At 40.7% G+C, this 15,196-nt stretch overlaps 2 protein-coding genes across 4 annotated transcripts; both read right to left on the bottom strand.

Annotated features, from left to right (window-relative positions):
- Window positions 1-1,871: 1,871 nt before the first annotated feature.
- Window positions 1,872-9,448, bottom strand: LOC4340317 (protein DA1-related 1). The gene is given in 14 exon segments (XM_015788597.3): window positions 1,872-2,431; window positions 3,367-3,425; window positions 3,774-3,889; window positions 4,013-4,075; window positions 4,164-4,318; window positions 4,321-4,376; window positions 4,492-4,532; window positions 4,534-4,611; window positions 5,006-5,089; window positions 5,180-5,300; window positions 6,268-6,421; window positions 7,170-7,260; window positions 8,493-8,650; window positions 8,742-9,448. Coding segments are annotated over 13 exon segments (1,458 nt in total). The 5' UTR covers window positions 8,613-8,650; window positions 8,742-9,448; the 3' UTR covers window positions 1,872-2,111.
- Window positions 9,449-10,555: 1,107 nt separating this feature from the next.
- Window positions 10,556-14,794, bottom strand: LOC4340316 (uncharacterized). Of its 3 annotated transcripts, none has more exons than XM_015788416.2 (9): window positions 14,572-14,794; window positions 13,709-13,759; window positions 13,385-13,406; window positions 13,156-13,270; window positions 13,029-13,061; window positions 12,395-12,520; window positions 11,409-11,515; window positions 11,248-11,319; window positions 10,556-11,173 (listed from the first exon to the last, which is right to left on the bottom strand). In XM_015788416.2, exons 1-9 carry the CDS (start codon window positions 14,626-14,628, stop codon window positions 10,779-10,781), a joined length of 978 nt encoding a protein of 325 aa, XP_015643902.2. In that variant the 5' UTR covers window positions 14,629-14,794; the 3' UTR covers window positions 10,556-10,778. The 3 variants fall into 3 exon arrangements, with proteins under 3 accessions (XP_015643902.2, XP_025882349.1, XP_066167349.1); XM_026026564.2 differs by having other exon boundaries at window positions 13,385-13,437; window positions 14,572-14,617; XM_066311252.1 differs by lacking the exon at window positions 14,572-14,794 and having other exon boundaries at window positions 13,385-13,434.
- Between the last annotated feature and the right edge of the window lie 402 nt (window positions 14,795-15,196).

Raw genomic sequence — 15,196 nt, 5'->3', positions numbered from 1 at the left:
GGCTGTTATTATGATCTTAGCAGCTATAATAGCTCTGACTGATTAATGATCCGTAAAAACATAATGATCCAAGCAGCTACGAGACGCGTGAACCGGTTAAAGAATGTTCGGTTCTTTGTCTTGTTGACTGGTAATCTCAGTCCAAATATTTCCGGTGCAGAGAGGAGAGTTAATTACTATAGTACTAATTAATAGTAGTAGTAATAGTAGATTGTTTTTGCTTGGACCAGCTATATAATTACTATAGTACTAATTAATAGTAGTAGTAATAGTAGATTGTTTTTGCTTGGACCAGCTATATAGCCGACCAGGCATGCATATGCAGTGATGCACCGAATTAACCTGGGTGATCTATTGGGGAAACGCCAAGAGGAACTCTCTGCATTCACAGATAATACAGATTGTTCTAATGCTGTACGTGTGCCTTAATTTTGTTTTGGCATGTCATGTCTTAAAATGCAGAGGTCGTGTTTGGTATCTTTGATACAGTCTCTAATTCGCATATTTCGTAATTTTATTTCGCATATGGTGGCCTTCCATCGTTTACCCCGTGGTTTATAAGCTATAGCAAAATTTTAAATTTTAAAATGTTTTTGGGCTTTTGTATCGTAGTTTACCGAAGAGGCTGTTCTGTGGAAGAAAGCTGGGCTCCTCCCGGATTAGGGTGGCTGTCTTCTTGGTTGCTAAACTGATGACGCGAGATATAGGCCCTATGTTTTAATCCTGTTCTTTGTTCTTCTGTTTGTTGTTGTTATTTAAAACTCCTCCAATTCTTAATACAAATGATGTGCAATCGTTTTGCGTATCCTCAAAAATAGTTTAGTATTTAGTGTTCGTTTTCAAATCGCAAAAGAAAGTTTCTTCAATAAATTATTTTGTAGTTGCTATAAGCTGTAGGACAAACGATGAATGCCATTTTTTTTGCCCCTCGACTGCATGAACTAAAACATGACTTGCATTTTGGATCAGAGGTGGTATGATACTTTTTGTAGCGTTTTTATGCTATGTGCATCAATGTTGTATGATTTAGATGGTACAGTAGCCAAGGGTACTACCATTGTATGCCTACATTACAAGTTTTTCAAATTGCCTGCCAAGCTTTTGTTTCCATGATTGGAAAAGTTTACCTTTCTCTTTGCTGTTTGTTTCTGAATCGCATCCATCATCCATGGATTTCACTGTGACTGAGGGTTGCGGAATTAAGTTGTGTACATTTTGGGCTATAGGCTTTTTAATTAGTCCCCTGTCCCCTGCCTGGGTGAAGATGCTGTGCTTGGATTTTAAATGACATGGTAGTAGTAGTACGAGTACATAGTACGTAGTATTCATCTGTAGGCTAGCCAACTCTCCTGGTGAAAGCTTTTTTTATGAAGTTGTGAGTAGTAGCTGTAACTGCATGCATAGACAACGAGTTTAACTGCAGTACAGTAACATTGGCTTCCAACTCGCAATGCTGTATTGTTGTTGCTGCGTGTAACAGTGCTCTGGGATCTGCACATTTCTGGGCCATTATTGTGAATCTCTTGCAATGAAGCAAAACTGTGTCATTATACTGTTCCAATATAGTAGCAGTACAGATTTACAAGGACACTGGTTTGGAGTGAGGCTCCATGCTTTTTTCTGCACACATGGTAGAGGTCAGTAAATTACCTGTAAAAAAAAATCTGTAACAGCCTTCTGATCTATAAAGAATCCAGGCCAATCCAAAAGGCAGGAAAACAAATCTCACTTGTGCTTGATAGTGCAAATAGAGTATTTATGTAACTCGACTTGTTTGGTACTGTACCAGTTAATGAGCAGGTTAACCATAAAACATACTACTGTTTCCATTAGAATCTCACTTGTACATGGTAGTATAAATTTCTTATTAATTTTTGTCACATAAAAAATACCGCTGTTTCCATTAGAATTTCTGAATGCCATACATGTGTGATTGGTTGGGCTAACCATATCACAATTTAATCAATGTCGTCAGTTAGCCCTTCCAAAAGTAACTGAAAAGATTGTTTGTACAATTGCACATCTCAAAATTGCTTTCTTTTCCTGTAAATGGACGCTTAATGACAAATCGATCGTGTATAACTTCCATCAAAAGACGAATCTATGAAATTTCAAAATGGGAAAGTCCCTGTTAACCGGATATGCTCAAGGGTGCGCTTTAGACCATACTGAAGAACAGCTCGGTTGCCAGCTCTAAAACCATCGCCATAGGCCATTGAGGTATCTGACTCAATTTGGTGCTTGAAAAAATCACCAAGCTTTCGCTCAAACTGAGATCTTCCCCCCTTTTTCGATGATGTGGATGCTGATGAGGATGAAGACGTTGAAGCACCATTACTGCCTGATCCTGCAATGATCTCTGACTCAATCCACATGTGAGCAAGAACTTGGCATATGCCCTCTTCTACGTCTGGACTAAGTGTGCGATATCCTGCAAGTAGATATGCATTATAGCATGAAATGTCCATATACATTTTTTAAGTAAATGAGAGAGTGATGACAGTGGCAAGCTAATGTAAACTCTTCCTCATACAGAATAGGACTGAAGTACTGAATCATGCGCTGCAATATGGATTCTCTCTTTTTCTCTATTATTCAGCACCTTCCTTAGATAACAGATTTGCTAATATCATTACTATTAGTTTTGATTTCATATTCAGCGGTGGACAGCATGTGGTGATGTGACTAGCTTGTATTTTGTACTGAGATTTACAAGATTAATAGTAGTGTTGATTGTTTTGTCATTGCCAATATACTTATTATTAGTGGCATATAACGGAGGATTGCCAACAATTTACATGGTAACTCCCCAAGTTCACCCACTCATGGACTTGTACAATCTTGAAAGCAAGATGACCAAGTTTCTAGCGAAGAATATAGTTTTAGTTGCTATATTCTTGGTTCAGGTACTCAGTCATATGCTAAATGGCAAATTGGCAGTCTCAGCCACAATGCAAAAAAATCCTGGCCCTATCAGGCAATCACCCTCACCAGAATAGCTAGTCATTATAAGTGAGAAGTAAACCACACAGTTTTCTGTAGGAATCTTGAACCATGATCTTTTTTAGTCTTTACCACAACCAAAGACCGTGAAAGTTCAATGCTCTAGATTACCAATGTGTTGTACTTGTACACCCAATAAGAGTAGAACAATTAGTACACTAAAAAGAGTAGAACAATTCCATTGATGTATGGGCAGTTTACATTGATTTGTAGCAACTCAATTGCTTTTACTAACCTGTTTGTCTTTGAACAAACATGTGCTATTTAATTGAAAATAAAAGGTCCTTTTCCTCTTCTCTGACTTCTCGTGTGTTATTTTATTATGATGTTTGTCCAAGAATGAAAATGAGAATTAAAAATTACCTTTAAGTCGCAACCACGCATGCATCATCTCATGAGCTAAAATTGAACCTGTCAACAATCTGCAAGAACAATAACACATTAAAATACCGACAATGTACTTCATGAGGTCCCAATACAGAAGAACCAAATGATAACACAACAAATAATTTGCATATTGTACTGCAGAAGCTACAGTGACAAGGCACAAGAGTAATATCTTTTCCCATTAACTCTGTAGAGTCAGCATGCAGTCCAGAATATCTTCAGTGAATCCATAACATTTTTTAGAAGAATGTATTCTCCAACACAGAAAGAAATATTATTTCAAATCAGTTATAAATTCGAATATTCCTCCTAGTTTTTGTTGATATTAAAAGAGTAGCAACAAGGTAACAATGGCATTATGAAACAGATAGTAAGTGGTTCACCTTGGGAGACCATAAAGAATGAGAATTGCAGTCACTTCACATCGACGAGTCAACCTATATGGCTCCGTTATCATTTCCATAACTTTATTTCCAGCCATTCTTGGTCTCCTCAATATCTAAAATATTAAAAATAAATGCTGGAACTCAGTCAGAAGTCAGAACACAGCAGACCAATACAATTGAAATAGAATTTAAATTATGAAAAGATCCATTCATCTCATGCTCAGAATAGTTCTCACCGTGCTGACAGTTTGCTCTTCTGATAAGCATAAACCTCTTGTTTCTGGAAGATGGTGGTGACCCTGGTTTCCACAGGAAACAAAATATTTACTAACATTAGTATAGTGAAAAACAGGAGAATCATGGATTGTCCAGCTTTGGTCAACATACAGTCTTCTCTCCTTCCATGGCTTCATTTAAAGCCTGTCTTTCTACAAGAAGCAAGGGAACTTGTTGTTCCACTTTCATATTTAGGCCTTCATAAAATTCCTGTATTTCAAGATAAAGAGGTTGGCACTCGCTCGTATCCATAACTGCAGAATCAAGGCACTCCAGGCAGAGTTTGCGACCATCGTCCAGCAATACATATCTTGATTCCCTTGGCTGATAAGAGCACAAGCCATTTTTTGATGAACTGATCAAAATTTTGCAACAGCAACATATCTGACCAAGTATGCTGAATCAGATTTATAAATTCAAACATGGTAATTGAACGTACCTCCATTCTTTCACAACTACAGCATCTTGGAGTACCGTCCACCTCATGTGATGGACAGTATTTTTGTAACCAGAAAGGATGTGCTCTATATTCAATCAGGCCATTCATATTTGTAGGAATCTGAATAAGAAGGAACTGTAAGATGGCGCATTTAAAAAAACAAAAAGAAATTGTCGGCTGTTACTTAACACATGTTAACAACTTTCACATGTCAATTATTTGCTGCCCCATGACTAGTGCTTTTCAAATGCAAACATGGCCAATCAGCTATCCACATGATTCAAGGCTTTCACAATTGTAATAGAAAATGAGAAAAGGTGAATATGCATGTTAATCATATATCAGCAACAGTAAACATTGCAATCATGATGGCATGTGGAGTAGTTTCCTCATTTAACAACAGCACGGTATATCAGTTCAGAGGAAGCTTTGATAGTACTAGGTATGAAAATATAGAACAAAACGATCCGTCTTATGCAAACAGATAAGAGCAAACTAATGAAGCGACTCTTACAAATTGCTTGCAGACATCACATTTTGGGTGAAAGCGCTCCTTGTAGCATGTTTTATGGTATGGATGGTTTCCCGACATGGAGAACTGCATAGTCATATATTGGTTGACTATAAGCATAGAAACATTACTCTTGCAGACATGGATAACTGCTTAATAAGTAAACAAAGGAGTTACCTCATAGTCATATATTGGTTGATTACAAGCATGACAGCGAAAACATTCTGGATGCCAAACAGCTCCCATGCAACTAAGGAAACGCCCATGACCAATCTCACTGTGACATCCGGCACAAGTCCTGAGGAAATAAGCGTATATATTAAGAAACAGTAAGAGTAAAAGCAACTCGCAGCATCCCATTCTCGCTTACCAATTACCATCCCCAAGTATCAGTGCAGCTCTTTCTTGCATTTTAACTTTTGGGTAACAAAATATACACTAATCACTTTTTTGCTTTATGACACTGTAAAGAACATATCCTGGGTGCTTCTGGTGAAGGTATAATGGAACCCTGCAGATTTTGCAGGACTTCAAAACATGCATGCAATAGTGCAACCATAGGCCACAGTCACTGCAAGTTTAATCAATGAACCCAAAAGGGGGTGATTTCTTCTATGGTTGACACCTACATACCATAAGGGGTAATCTCCTGTGCTTGCTGTGGCTGTGGTGCAGCTGACAGCTGCACCAAATCTCAGATTTAGCAGTGTCTGTGGCTACAACAGCTAGCACGACCTATAACCTAGATAGTTTGAACCTTCTTCACAGGGGTAAAAGAAATATTTACAAAAATTTAATTTGGCAAAACTGAGGTCCACAGTTTTCAAACTCGCAAAAGAGCTGCTCAGCTGTACACCTTAGCTCTACAGAATTGTATCAAACAAAACTAGGGAGATTGCCTTTGACCTCTTTAGTTCATATGCAAACTCACACTGAAAATCTGGTACATAAGTTTTTTAAATCAAGATACACCCACTAAAATATATCTGTGAACCCCTTACACAAAAATGTGATATCCAGGGAATGAATTGTTAAAGTCAGCACGCCGCGGGGCAATACAAAAACAAACAAAAGTGGTGTTTTAAAAAACAGTAGCACGTAGTCTGTATGGTTCAGGACTTAATTTATTATACTGCTTTATGGTGAATACTCGTATCAGTAGTTATGTGGCACTTCAACATCAATGAACCCAAAATAGCATGTCCACATAAAGTATCTACTACAAAGTATCTAGTTATACTAAAGTAAGAAAAATGAAAATGAACCTGAATCCAGAAGAAAACATAAATGGCAGTGGTTGATACATATTGCCACCATTGGCGTTGCCATTTTCACGAGCACGAGGAGGCGATTCAACATTCAAACTTTCCTGGATAGCTCTTGCAAGTTGTTCATCCTCCTCCAAATGCATGTCCTTTTCTAGATGAGTGAAAGAAAATGAAACAAAAAGTATTGCATGTTAAATGCATGGATTCATCGATCATAGACACAGAATACCATGATGTAGAATTGCTTGATAGGTAGCTCCAAACAGCATTTTATATAATACTTCCAGATGCACTTTTATTACTTGGGTACAGTTCTAATCCAAACATTTGGTACAGAAGTATATACAAAATGTCCACACTATGATTTTCGATTTTTACATCTAGAACCAGAGAACTCGCACCAAACATTTCACCAACACATAACAAAAAATAGCCACAATTCAACATGTATATTTCTCATGAAAGAATAACACATATATAAATTTCTTTTTCTCACAATGGATCTGTTTATGCTTTGCCGTTGAGTATTAACATACTATTCTATATTGTGACTCAAAAGAAAAATAATGTTGGCCTAGTCCTTGTATAAATGTGAAACTAAAAAAAGATCAACCAAGTTCAGAAACAGAGAGTGTGAAGAAACTTATCCTAAACATGGACTCCATATGAACATACTGTATCATCGGCAATGAACTAGCTCCAAAAATTTTCTGATAGGTGTGGAAATAAGCACAAGGGGCTCTCTTAAAAGTTAAAACGCTAAGCACTTTGACAGATGTCATCGAATAAAAATGATATGAAGGAACAGCTGCTGGAAGTAAAGAAGCGGACAAATGTCAGCCTTTTTGGACAGTAAGTACTCAAACAGCAGAAGTACTAGTATTAGTTACCATACTAACCTATTGCCTTTGCCTTTCTTTGTTCCTCCTCTAATAGAGAGAGTGATATAGCACGAGCGATATCTTCATTGTCAAATTCTGACGGGACATCCTAAATTGAATTTGAAAATAGATCAGCTACATAGTCAAAAGATGTAGATTCCCATTCTTTTTAAGCACTAAATAACAGATACTACTACAATGGCATATAAGCTCATTATATTTGGAAGCAATTTGTGTCATCCTGAACCTAGAGGCATATGCACAAAAAATCAGTGGTATAGTTTTTGTTAATACTTAATTCACATTGACCAATCACCAAATCACCTGAAACTCAACCAACAAAACCACATAACAGTATTACAGATAAGAAAAATTATGTTTATATGACCTACTAAGCAAGATAGCAATGTGAAGCGATGATGTATTTTTCAGCAGGGGAAATTGCATTTGTGCACCTCCAAATTCGGAGATTAGAATAGTACAGATTTACACCAACAGAACTGGTAATAGCGTTATGCTCTGCATACAAAGGAAGACATAAAACACACAGAATTGTTCTCCCTAACCAGGGTAAAAAATTTCTTGTTTTGTACAAGAGCGTCAAGATATAGTTACATTTTACACTGTAAGTGGCGTACATACACCATGCTGATGAGCATGAGAAGTTTGCAAGAGTTGCAATTGTGAGTACATGAGGTGCAAGACTGGTTGGGCCTGTTGCCTCAACTTACAACAATCTACATCGTCAATGACAAGTTGACGGAGATCAGTAGCCAACAATAGCAAGTCGAGTTGACCAAATGTGGACTCTAGTGGGTACACCATCTAAACACGGGAACCACATTTCCCATCAAAACCAACAGTTTGCAGTTTTCTATGTCCATATCAGTAATGGCAAAACTTTTGTGTATGGATGTAGCCAACACTTTCAAGAGGGATAATGATCTATCCGCAACTGTTAATAATAAAAATATTTTAGAATATGGTTGGAAAGTTAGAACATGATGGTAGTTTTTTTTTCCCACATCTATTGGTATTTCTTTTATGGCGCAGAATCGCAGTACATTGTTTATAGTTTAATGGACAAACAGTCAAAGACCAAAATTTTGATTGTGAACATGCCGCAATGGCATATGTTATAGAACAAAGGGAGAAACAAAGTGAGATTTAATACTCTATACGAGGGTGCAATCCAAGCTTTTTGGAGCACATTTCAAATGCATCTCCTTTGGCTATCCTAGTTTTATAAGAATGCACTTTTGCCCTAACACGAAGATAACCGTAGAACAATTAATGAGCTCTTACTCCTGAGAGGTAAATGTATAACACAGAAGAACTTACCGTCACAACTGCGGAATTAGAGGGTCCATTCCATATCGTCTCCTCCGCGGGTTTGCTGTGGTATTGCCCTTCCGAGATTTTGTGGGTTGAACCTCTAAAAAATTTGGTCAACCAACCCATAGAGCTCCAAATGGCAATGTTGGAAGGGACACTTTTATCTGCAATCAATCCAAGATGTTAGGATACCACAATATAACACAAGAAAAATTTCAAGCAAGGGATCAACACCAGAGAATCATAACTAGTTACCAAAGTTAGCCAAGTTAGCAGATCGATTGCAGGTCCAGCCGTTTGAGTACCCTCCTCCTCACTCAGGCCCCTAAACCAGAAACCTCCTAACCTCACAGGAATGGTTAACAGGATAGATCGGAGATCAAGCGATGATTCTCACAGACCCCCCACTGGGTTTTCTATCGCTAGCAGCGTCGCATTAGAACGTAAGCCTGGAATGGCTCAAAAAAAAATGCAGGTTCTCCGGCATCAGGCGGGGATTACGAGCGGCGGCAAGATCGAGAGGGGGGGCACACGCTCCGCGTCTCTATCGTGGGGAAGGGGACGAAATGCCAATGCCCACCACCACCACCACCACCACCACCCGCGTCGGTGCTAAAATTGCGCGGAGAAAACGAAGGGTGGGGCTCCGATCACCTGATCACCGCGTCACCCGCGCCCCTCCCGCGGACGGGACCGCCGGCGATCCGCCACCGGCCTTTGCTCGACCACCACCAGCAGCAGCAGCAGCACCGAAAACCCGACAACGAAACGAAGGCAAGCTACGACCGACGACGTCCGACGTCGCCCGCCGCGACGGAGGAGGGGGCACGCTCGATCCCCACCTCCGGCGTCGTACGCCCGCCGTGCCCGTACGCGCGCGCGCTCGGGCGGCGGCGGCGAGCGGGCTTGGCGTGGGGTGGTGGATTCGGGGTGGGGTTGTGCGGGATTTGGGAATCTGTCTCGCCTCCTCGCTGCTGCTTTGCCTTGCTTTTTGTGGCACGGCAGGAGGAGGCAGGTGACCCGCTCCCCCGTAACACCGCGGGGAAGTTGGGGGGTTAATCCATCTGTTTGCAGCTTGGTAACCGTGTAATAAACTAATAACACTGCCTTAAAAAAACGAAAATTTTAAAATGGGTTGGAGCATCCATGGTTGATAGAGGAGAAAATGGTGAGAAAACATGTATTCGAGAGGATTTGAACTTAAGGTCAATGCATTAGATCCGGTTTAGATGGGATTAAAAGTAATTTTAAGTCTCTATCGCATCGGATGTTTGGGCACTAATTATAAATATTAAACGTAGACTATTAATAAAACCCACCTATAATAAGTTTTTGGATCTAAATACCATCTTACTCTAAGTAGCTGTCCTATCACCGAGCTACGCGCCGGTGCATTACTCCCTCTAACTTGACGCTAGATCTGTTTGTTCCTGTAAGCGAATACGACCGTCTAATTGTGAATTAGATGAAAGTTTACAAGTTATCGAATAATTATCTGAACAGATATAAATAAAATAGCGTAACTACATATTTAAAATCAAAATACCCACTTCACAAGAAAGGACTAGACAGCCTATACATCCTTAAAGTTGTCATTTGTTTCTTTTCCCTTCCAGAAAGTCAAATATGCAGTTTTGCACGGAACCTATTCGCTTATATCGGATTGGTTATATTTGTTTTTGGCTCTGGTTGCGTTTTTTTCAGGGTTTTCCGGAGGAACCCGACGACGGACGGACGGACCACCGCCGTCACCGCGTGAGACGACGAAGAGGGACACGAAACCGGCGCCGGGAGGCGAGCGAGAGCTCACGCGGAGAAGCAAGCGACGAGGAGTCGTGTTGACGCCGGCAGAGCGTACAGGAGACTTGGTGGTAGTAGTTGAGCGCTACGTTTGGACTTTGAACCTAGGCATGGCGCTGTTTGATTGTCACCAGTTTGAATTTTCCATGTGCAATCTTCCAACGACCATTTTTTTTTCCTAATATGTAGTGGTGTAGAGACGAGTTTCTGAAGGAAATTTGACCCACTTTGGCTGTTTACTGAAATTAAAGGCAGTTCTCATGTAAGCATGACAGAAAACCTTGGTGTTAGAATTTAGTGAGCAAAGAACATGATTACATAGGGAGGTGCTGGTGCAGGCAAACCATCAGCGAATTTACATTGCATTACTTCACTCCACGGACATTTTGACAGTGCGTTTTGTACTTCTCTGTATTGCGAAATTCGGATCATACTAGTATCACATTTACATTCATGTACGGAGTACTTAGTTTCGGTACCAGTTTGTGGAAGTCATATGTGCTCACGTGGTTGCTTGTACAAGACTAATTCCTGCTCAAGCTCCGTCCTGGCATCACCCACCGTCACCCAGACCTCGGAGATTTTCTCAACGGCGCCTTCAAAGAGATCAACAATGGTGAACGCCCGCGATGTCGGAACCATCAGTCCTGTTAATCCTTCGAGCCCAGTCTTTTCGCTTGTGGAGATTGCAGGCTGCCTGCTTGATTGCGCATGATTCACTCTAGGCACAACGGCGCCGTTCAGATATATAGTCCGGTTAGCTCCAAAGGCAATCATCTTCCGAAGGCCTCTCCCGTAGGCGAGGCTCTTGTGCATGTGACCGAACACGACCAGCGGTATCGAAACTCCGGTTTCTCTTTGCAGATCAGATATGGCTTGCTCCAGATCTGCGGAGGTTCTTGTCTAAGATGGCGTATTAAGCAACTGTACAAGTGGAAGTATCATCGATGGAATATCAGACCTGGATCACCATGATCACCACCACCAGCAACCCAATCCCGCCCACAAATATCCTCCATTCTTGAGCCTAGACCTGTGTAACCATAATTTAATGTAGGCATGTTACAGCATATGTGTGCAAGTGCAAGTATATGTAGTTTGCTAGTTTAAACGTTCAGACACCTGTTGGCCCATTGTGTGCCAGTAATATGACAGCATGCTCCTTTGGTGCATTTGTAGCAGCATCATATATCCTCTTTGCACTTTCAGCCATATCATTGACACCATACCTACATAATAATCGTAGGATCAAATAAACAATGGTAGACAAGTTTCCAATTATGAACAAGAGTAAGAGTTCACCAAGTAAAAAAAGGTAGCAGTATTGTGTCTGTCTTATGCACTTTGTTTTACGAGGTGGACTAACCATCCCTGACTACACCACCAAAATAATAATTTACTATAGCTTCACACTTCTTATTACAGTGTGCTATGTTTATTTTATCATTACCAATATATACTGCGCTGATCGACAAGAATCAGGTCAAAGCATAATCACCTACTCCACCAATATCCTTACCACTGTAGCTCGATTTCACTGCATGTTACTACACAGCAGAAGTAGTATGCAATAAGAAACCAACCCGGTGAAGCAACTAAGAATGACAGCTATCAACAATATATATCATCAAACTCTAAAATATTCACTACCTAATACAGTAGTGCTACAGATGAGAACGAAGTATAAGTTGGTAACTCTACTGTTTATTGTGCCATTCACCCATCATTTCACGAGTTCACATACATCGTTTGCTTCTTAATTCAATATGAAAAGAAGGGAAGGTAAAAATGACTTGTAGACCAAAATGACAAGGATATACCAAACTAGTATCTTTAGGAAAAGTATGCTGCAACTCATTTCTCTTATGCCTTACCTAAATTACTGCATGTTTCACATGAACCTTGTAACTATTTTTTGGATACTGTGGATCATTAGGTCTATTTTACATAAATCTATTATAAATAGCAGTAGTATTTTTTCAGTAGAGCCCTCTTCTACTGTTTCATGAAAAAGAAAGGACAACTAAGGACTCCTTAGTAAGGAGAAGTATATACCAAAGAAAACTGATAAACATGTGTATCTATTGGTTAGCATGTCTCTTACCAACCATTTTGACAGAAGCTTTGGTCTAAATATCCTATTACCCCCGCAGGAAAATGGTCGTCCACCAACAACACTCAGCTTTATTGTTGGAAAATCCAAACATTTGTACCCAACATGCTGCTCACCAAGGCTGAAATTGGCAACAAAAAATAACAACAGAAAATTACTTGCCGCAAGGTCTGCAAAAATAGTACCAGAGTCTGGTGAAGACAAGTTATAACCCAGAATCATCCTGAATTGCCACAGCTTATTAAAAATCATGGAATAATCAGGCCAAAATTTCCTGAGAATCACATTTTTTCCAGCAATTACTAGCACAGTTTTAAACAACTCACTTCTTCTTGGATTTAAGTGCAGTATCAGCTTCTTTTATTTCTTTCAAAAAAAAAAGAGATGCAAATCATGAAATGACCTAGCAACAATGCTAAAAATCAAAGTAATACCTGTTTAGTGCTCTGGTGCAACTGAAACAACTTTAAATAATGCAAGTTTTCCTTCAAAATAACAACAATTGTGCAACTCATATAACCCATTCATTGGCATTTCTTACAATAGAAATTCATCAAATGCTAGTGTTAATCATAACACTGTTGTATTAAACATAAAAGCATATTCACATTAAAGGAGGAACATCTTACCTCTCTAGCTGAAGCTGGACACGATCTACCTTCCTGAATGCCAACCAAGGATACATTCATCATTTCATCAAATATCAGTGCATTTATGTTGAACACTATCCTTGTTGGATGAAAGAATTATTCTTACTTCTCTGAAAACTGATACGTGTGCCAACAGTCATGATTCCCAAGAATAGCTGCTTTGGGGAGCTGAAGATCTGAAATGCTTTTAACAAGTTGAACATTCTCGTTGCCATAATCACCTGCCATAAATGGAGGACAGCAAACAGGAGATGTAAGGAATAAGCATTTAAGTGTAACTTCACAAAGTAACGAGTATATTATGTAGTACAGATATAATAGGGCAAAGGGCGCACCTGTAAAAAGTACCAAATCTGGCTGCATTCACACGGAGAGAAAGTTAGATCTTCTGGGAATAAGAAACATAATGTTATAGAAAATAAATGTAGTACGGATATTTTTCTATCAAACTCCAGTGTCATTTTGGCAGCTGGACTGTACATCAGTACATGTTGATGGCAGGCATACAAAAAGGCGTAGAACATGAATAAAGAAAAGGACAGACTGCACTTCAGATGATCTTACATCATAAAACTAGAGACATGCTACAATAATCAGATGTGAATAACTTAATGCAATACACAGATACAATTGACTGAATTTATCTGGATTTGCAATACCTGGAGAAAATGTAGGGCTTTTGAGTCTTCCTCAAGGGTCCAATCATTATGCTGCAATGTTCAGCACATCACAACAGCCAATTAGTGCATTGTTCTCATCAAGAGGATATTATAATCCCTTGAGCCATAATTGATGTTATAACCAAGTCAAGCATGCAAATAAAGTAAAAGCCATCATATTCCTCTTAGTACAAGAAGTAAAGCACATCTCGACAGGAAAGCGAGCTAAGAGATTTCAAACCCACAAGATCAACAAAGCATGGTATCAAAACACACTATCCTAGTGACTGGTTCAAGCCACAATATGTTGTCACTCCGCTAAAATCTCACTCCCTGCATCTTCTCTCCAAGAAGACATTTTACAGTTTTGGCTTTTCACATTGTAGTTCACAAAAAAAAACTATCTCTGCATTTGTCCCTTCAGATGGAAGTCAAAGCTTTATCCCTCATGAACCTCTTCGCACCACCAAATTCACCTCCATCCAAACTACTACTACTACAATCAAACGCCACCTTAAACGCAAACCCCCACACAGCCACAGTGATGAATCACACTCATCATGCACTCCTCTCACAGCATCTCAAGATCGGAGCTAAACTGAGCTAAGAAAGTCAACAAGTATAGATGCCTCAGTTTTTTTCTTCTTTTTTTATTTTTTTTTTGGGGGGGGGGGGGGGGGGGGGGAATTGGTAGAATGCTTCCGTCCCCAAAGCCATCTCCCTCTCACTCCGAATCCCCTATGCTACGCCACACGAAACCCACCGAGAATCGCAAGGCCACACCAGCACCCATGTCTGGCCTATCCCCCATCCCAGGCACGCCGCAAAGAAGAGACGGAGGAAGAGGGCAAGGAGGGGGTTACCACGTCGCCGACGACCGCGACGCGGACCCGGCCGCGTCCGACGCCGGCGCTGGCCATGCTCCTGCGGCTGGGCCTGGGCGGCGGCGAGGAGAGAGGAGGAGGAAGAGGATTCGCGGAGGCGCGCGCGGCGGCGGCGGCGGCGGCGGAGGAGGCAGCGGCTGCTCCCGCTGCCGGCCACGACGGAGTGGGAGGGGAGGAGCGAGACCGTAGCAGTGCGGGCCTCACCATTTCTTTCTTCCCCCCTTCTTTTTTTTCTTTTCTTTTTCCCTCTCGAAATGGTGGCGTGTGCTGCCGTGCCGGTCAGTTGTCCCGTGACACCTGGCGCCTGACGTCCCGCCGCAGCGGTTGGGTGGCGAGGTTGTAGGATCGAATCATATTAAGTAAGCCAATTAGAAGGGGTGAATAGTTGATATACTCAAAAACCCAAACTTTTAGCGGAAATAAAAGTTACCCTCAAATTTGATGTAGATCGGTCTGACCGAGGTTGATCCGCCGGTCTGACCGAGCTCATGTCGCCGGTCTGACCGGTGTTGATCCGAGCTCATGTCGCCGGTCTGACCGCCTGAAGATTGCCTGCCGCGTGTGAAGTCGCCGCCGGTCTGACCGCCTCTCCTCCGTCGGTCTG

This window comes from Oryza sativa, chromosome 6 (genome assembly GCF_034140825.1).
Source record: "Oryza sativa Japonica Group chromosome 6, ASM3414082v1".
Classification (NCBI taxonomy): domain Eukaryota; kingdom Viridiplantae; phylum Streptophyta; class Magnoliopsida; order Poales; family Poaceae; genus Oryza; species Oryza sativa.
This window is presented reverse-complemented; position numbering and strand designations above follow the sequence as displayed.

Bases quoted from the DNA above. Each gene is read 5' to 3' on its own strand.
- LOC4340316 (XM_015788416.2), bottom strand. From the start codon at position 14,628: ATGGCCAGCGCCGGCGTCGGACGCGGCCGGGTCCGCGTCGCGGTCGTC. The intron at 13,271-13,384 runs GTGCGCCCTTTG...CATTTATGGCAG, and splicing joins AGATTTGGTACTTTTTACAG to GTGATTATGGCAACGAGAAT. The intron at 11,174-11,247 runs GTCTGATATTCC...GAACCTCCGCAG, and splicing joins TGGTGATCATGGTGATCCAG to ATCTGGAGCAAGCCATATCT.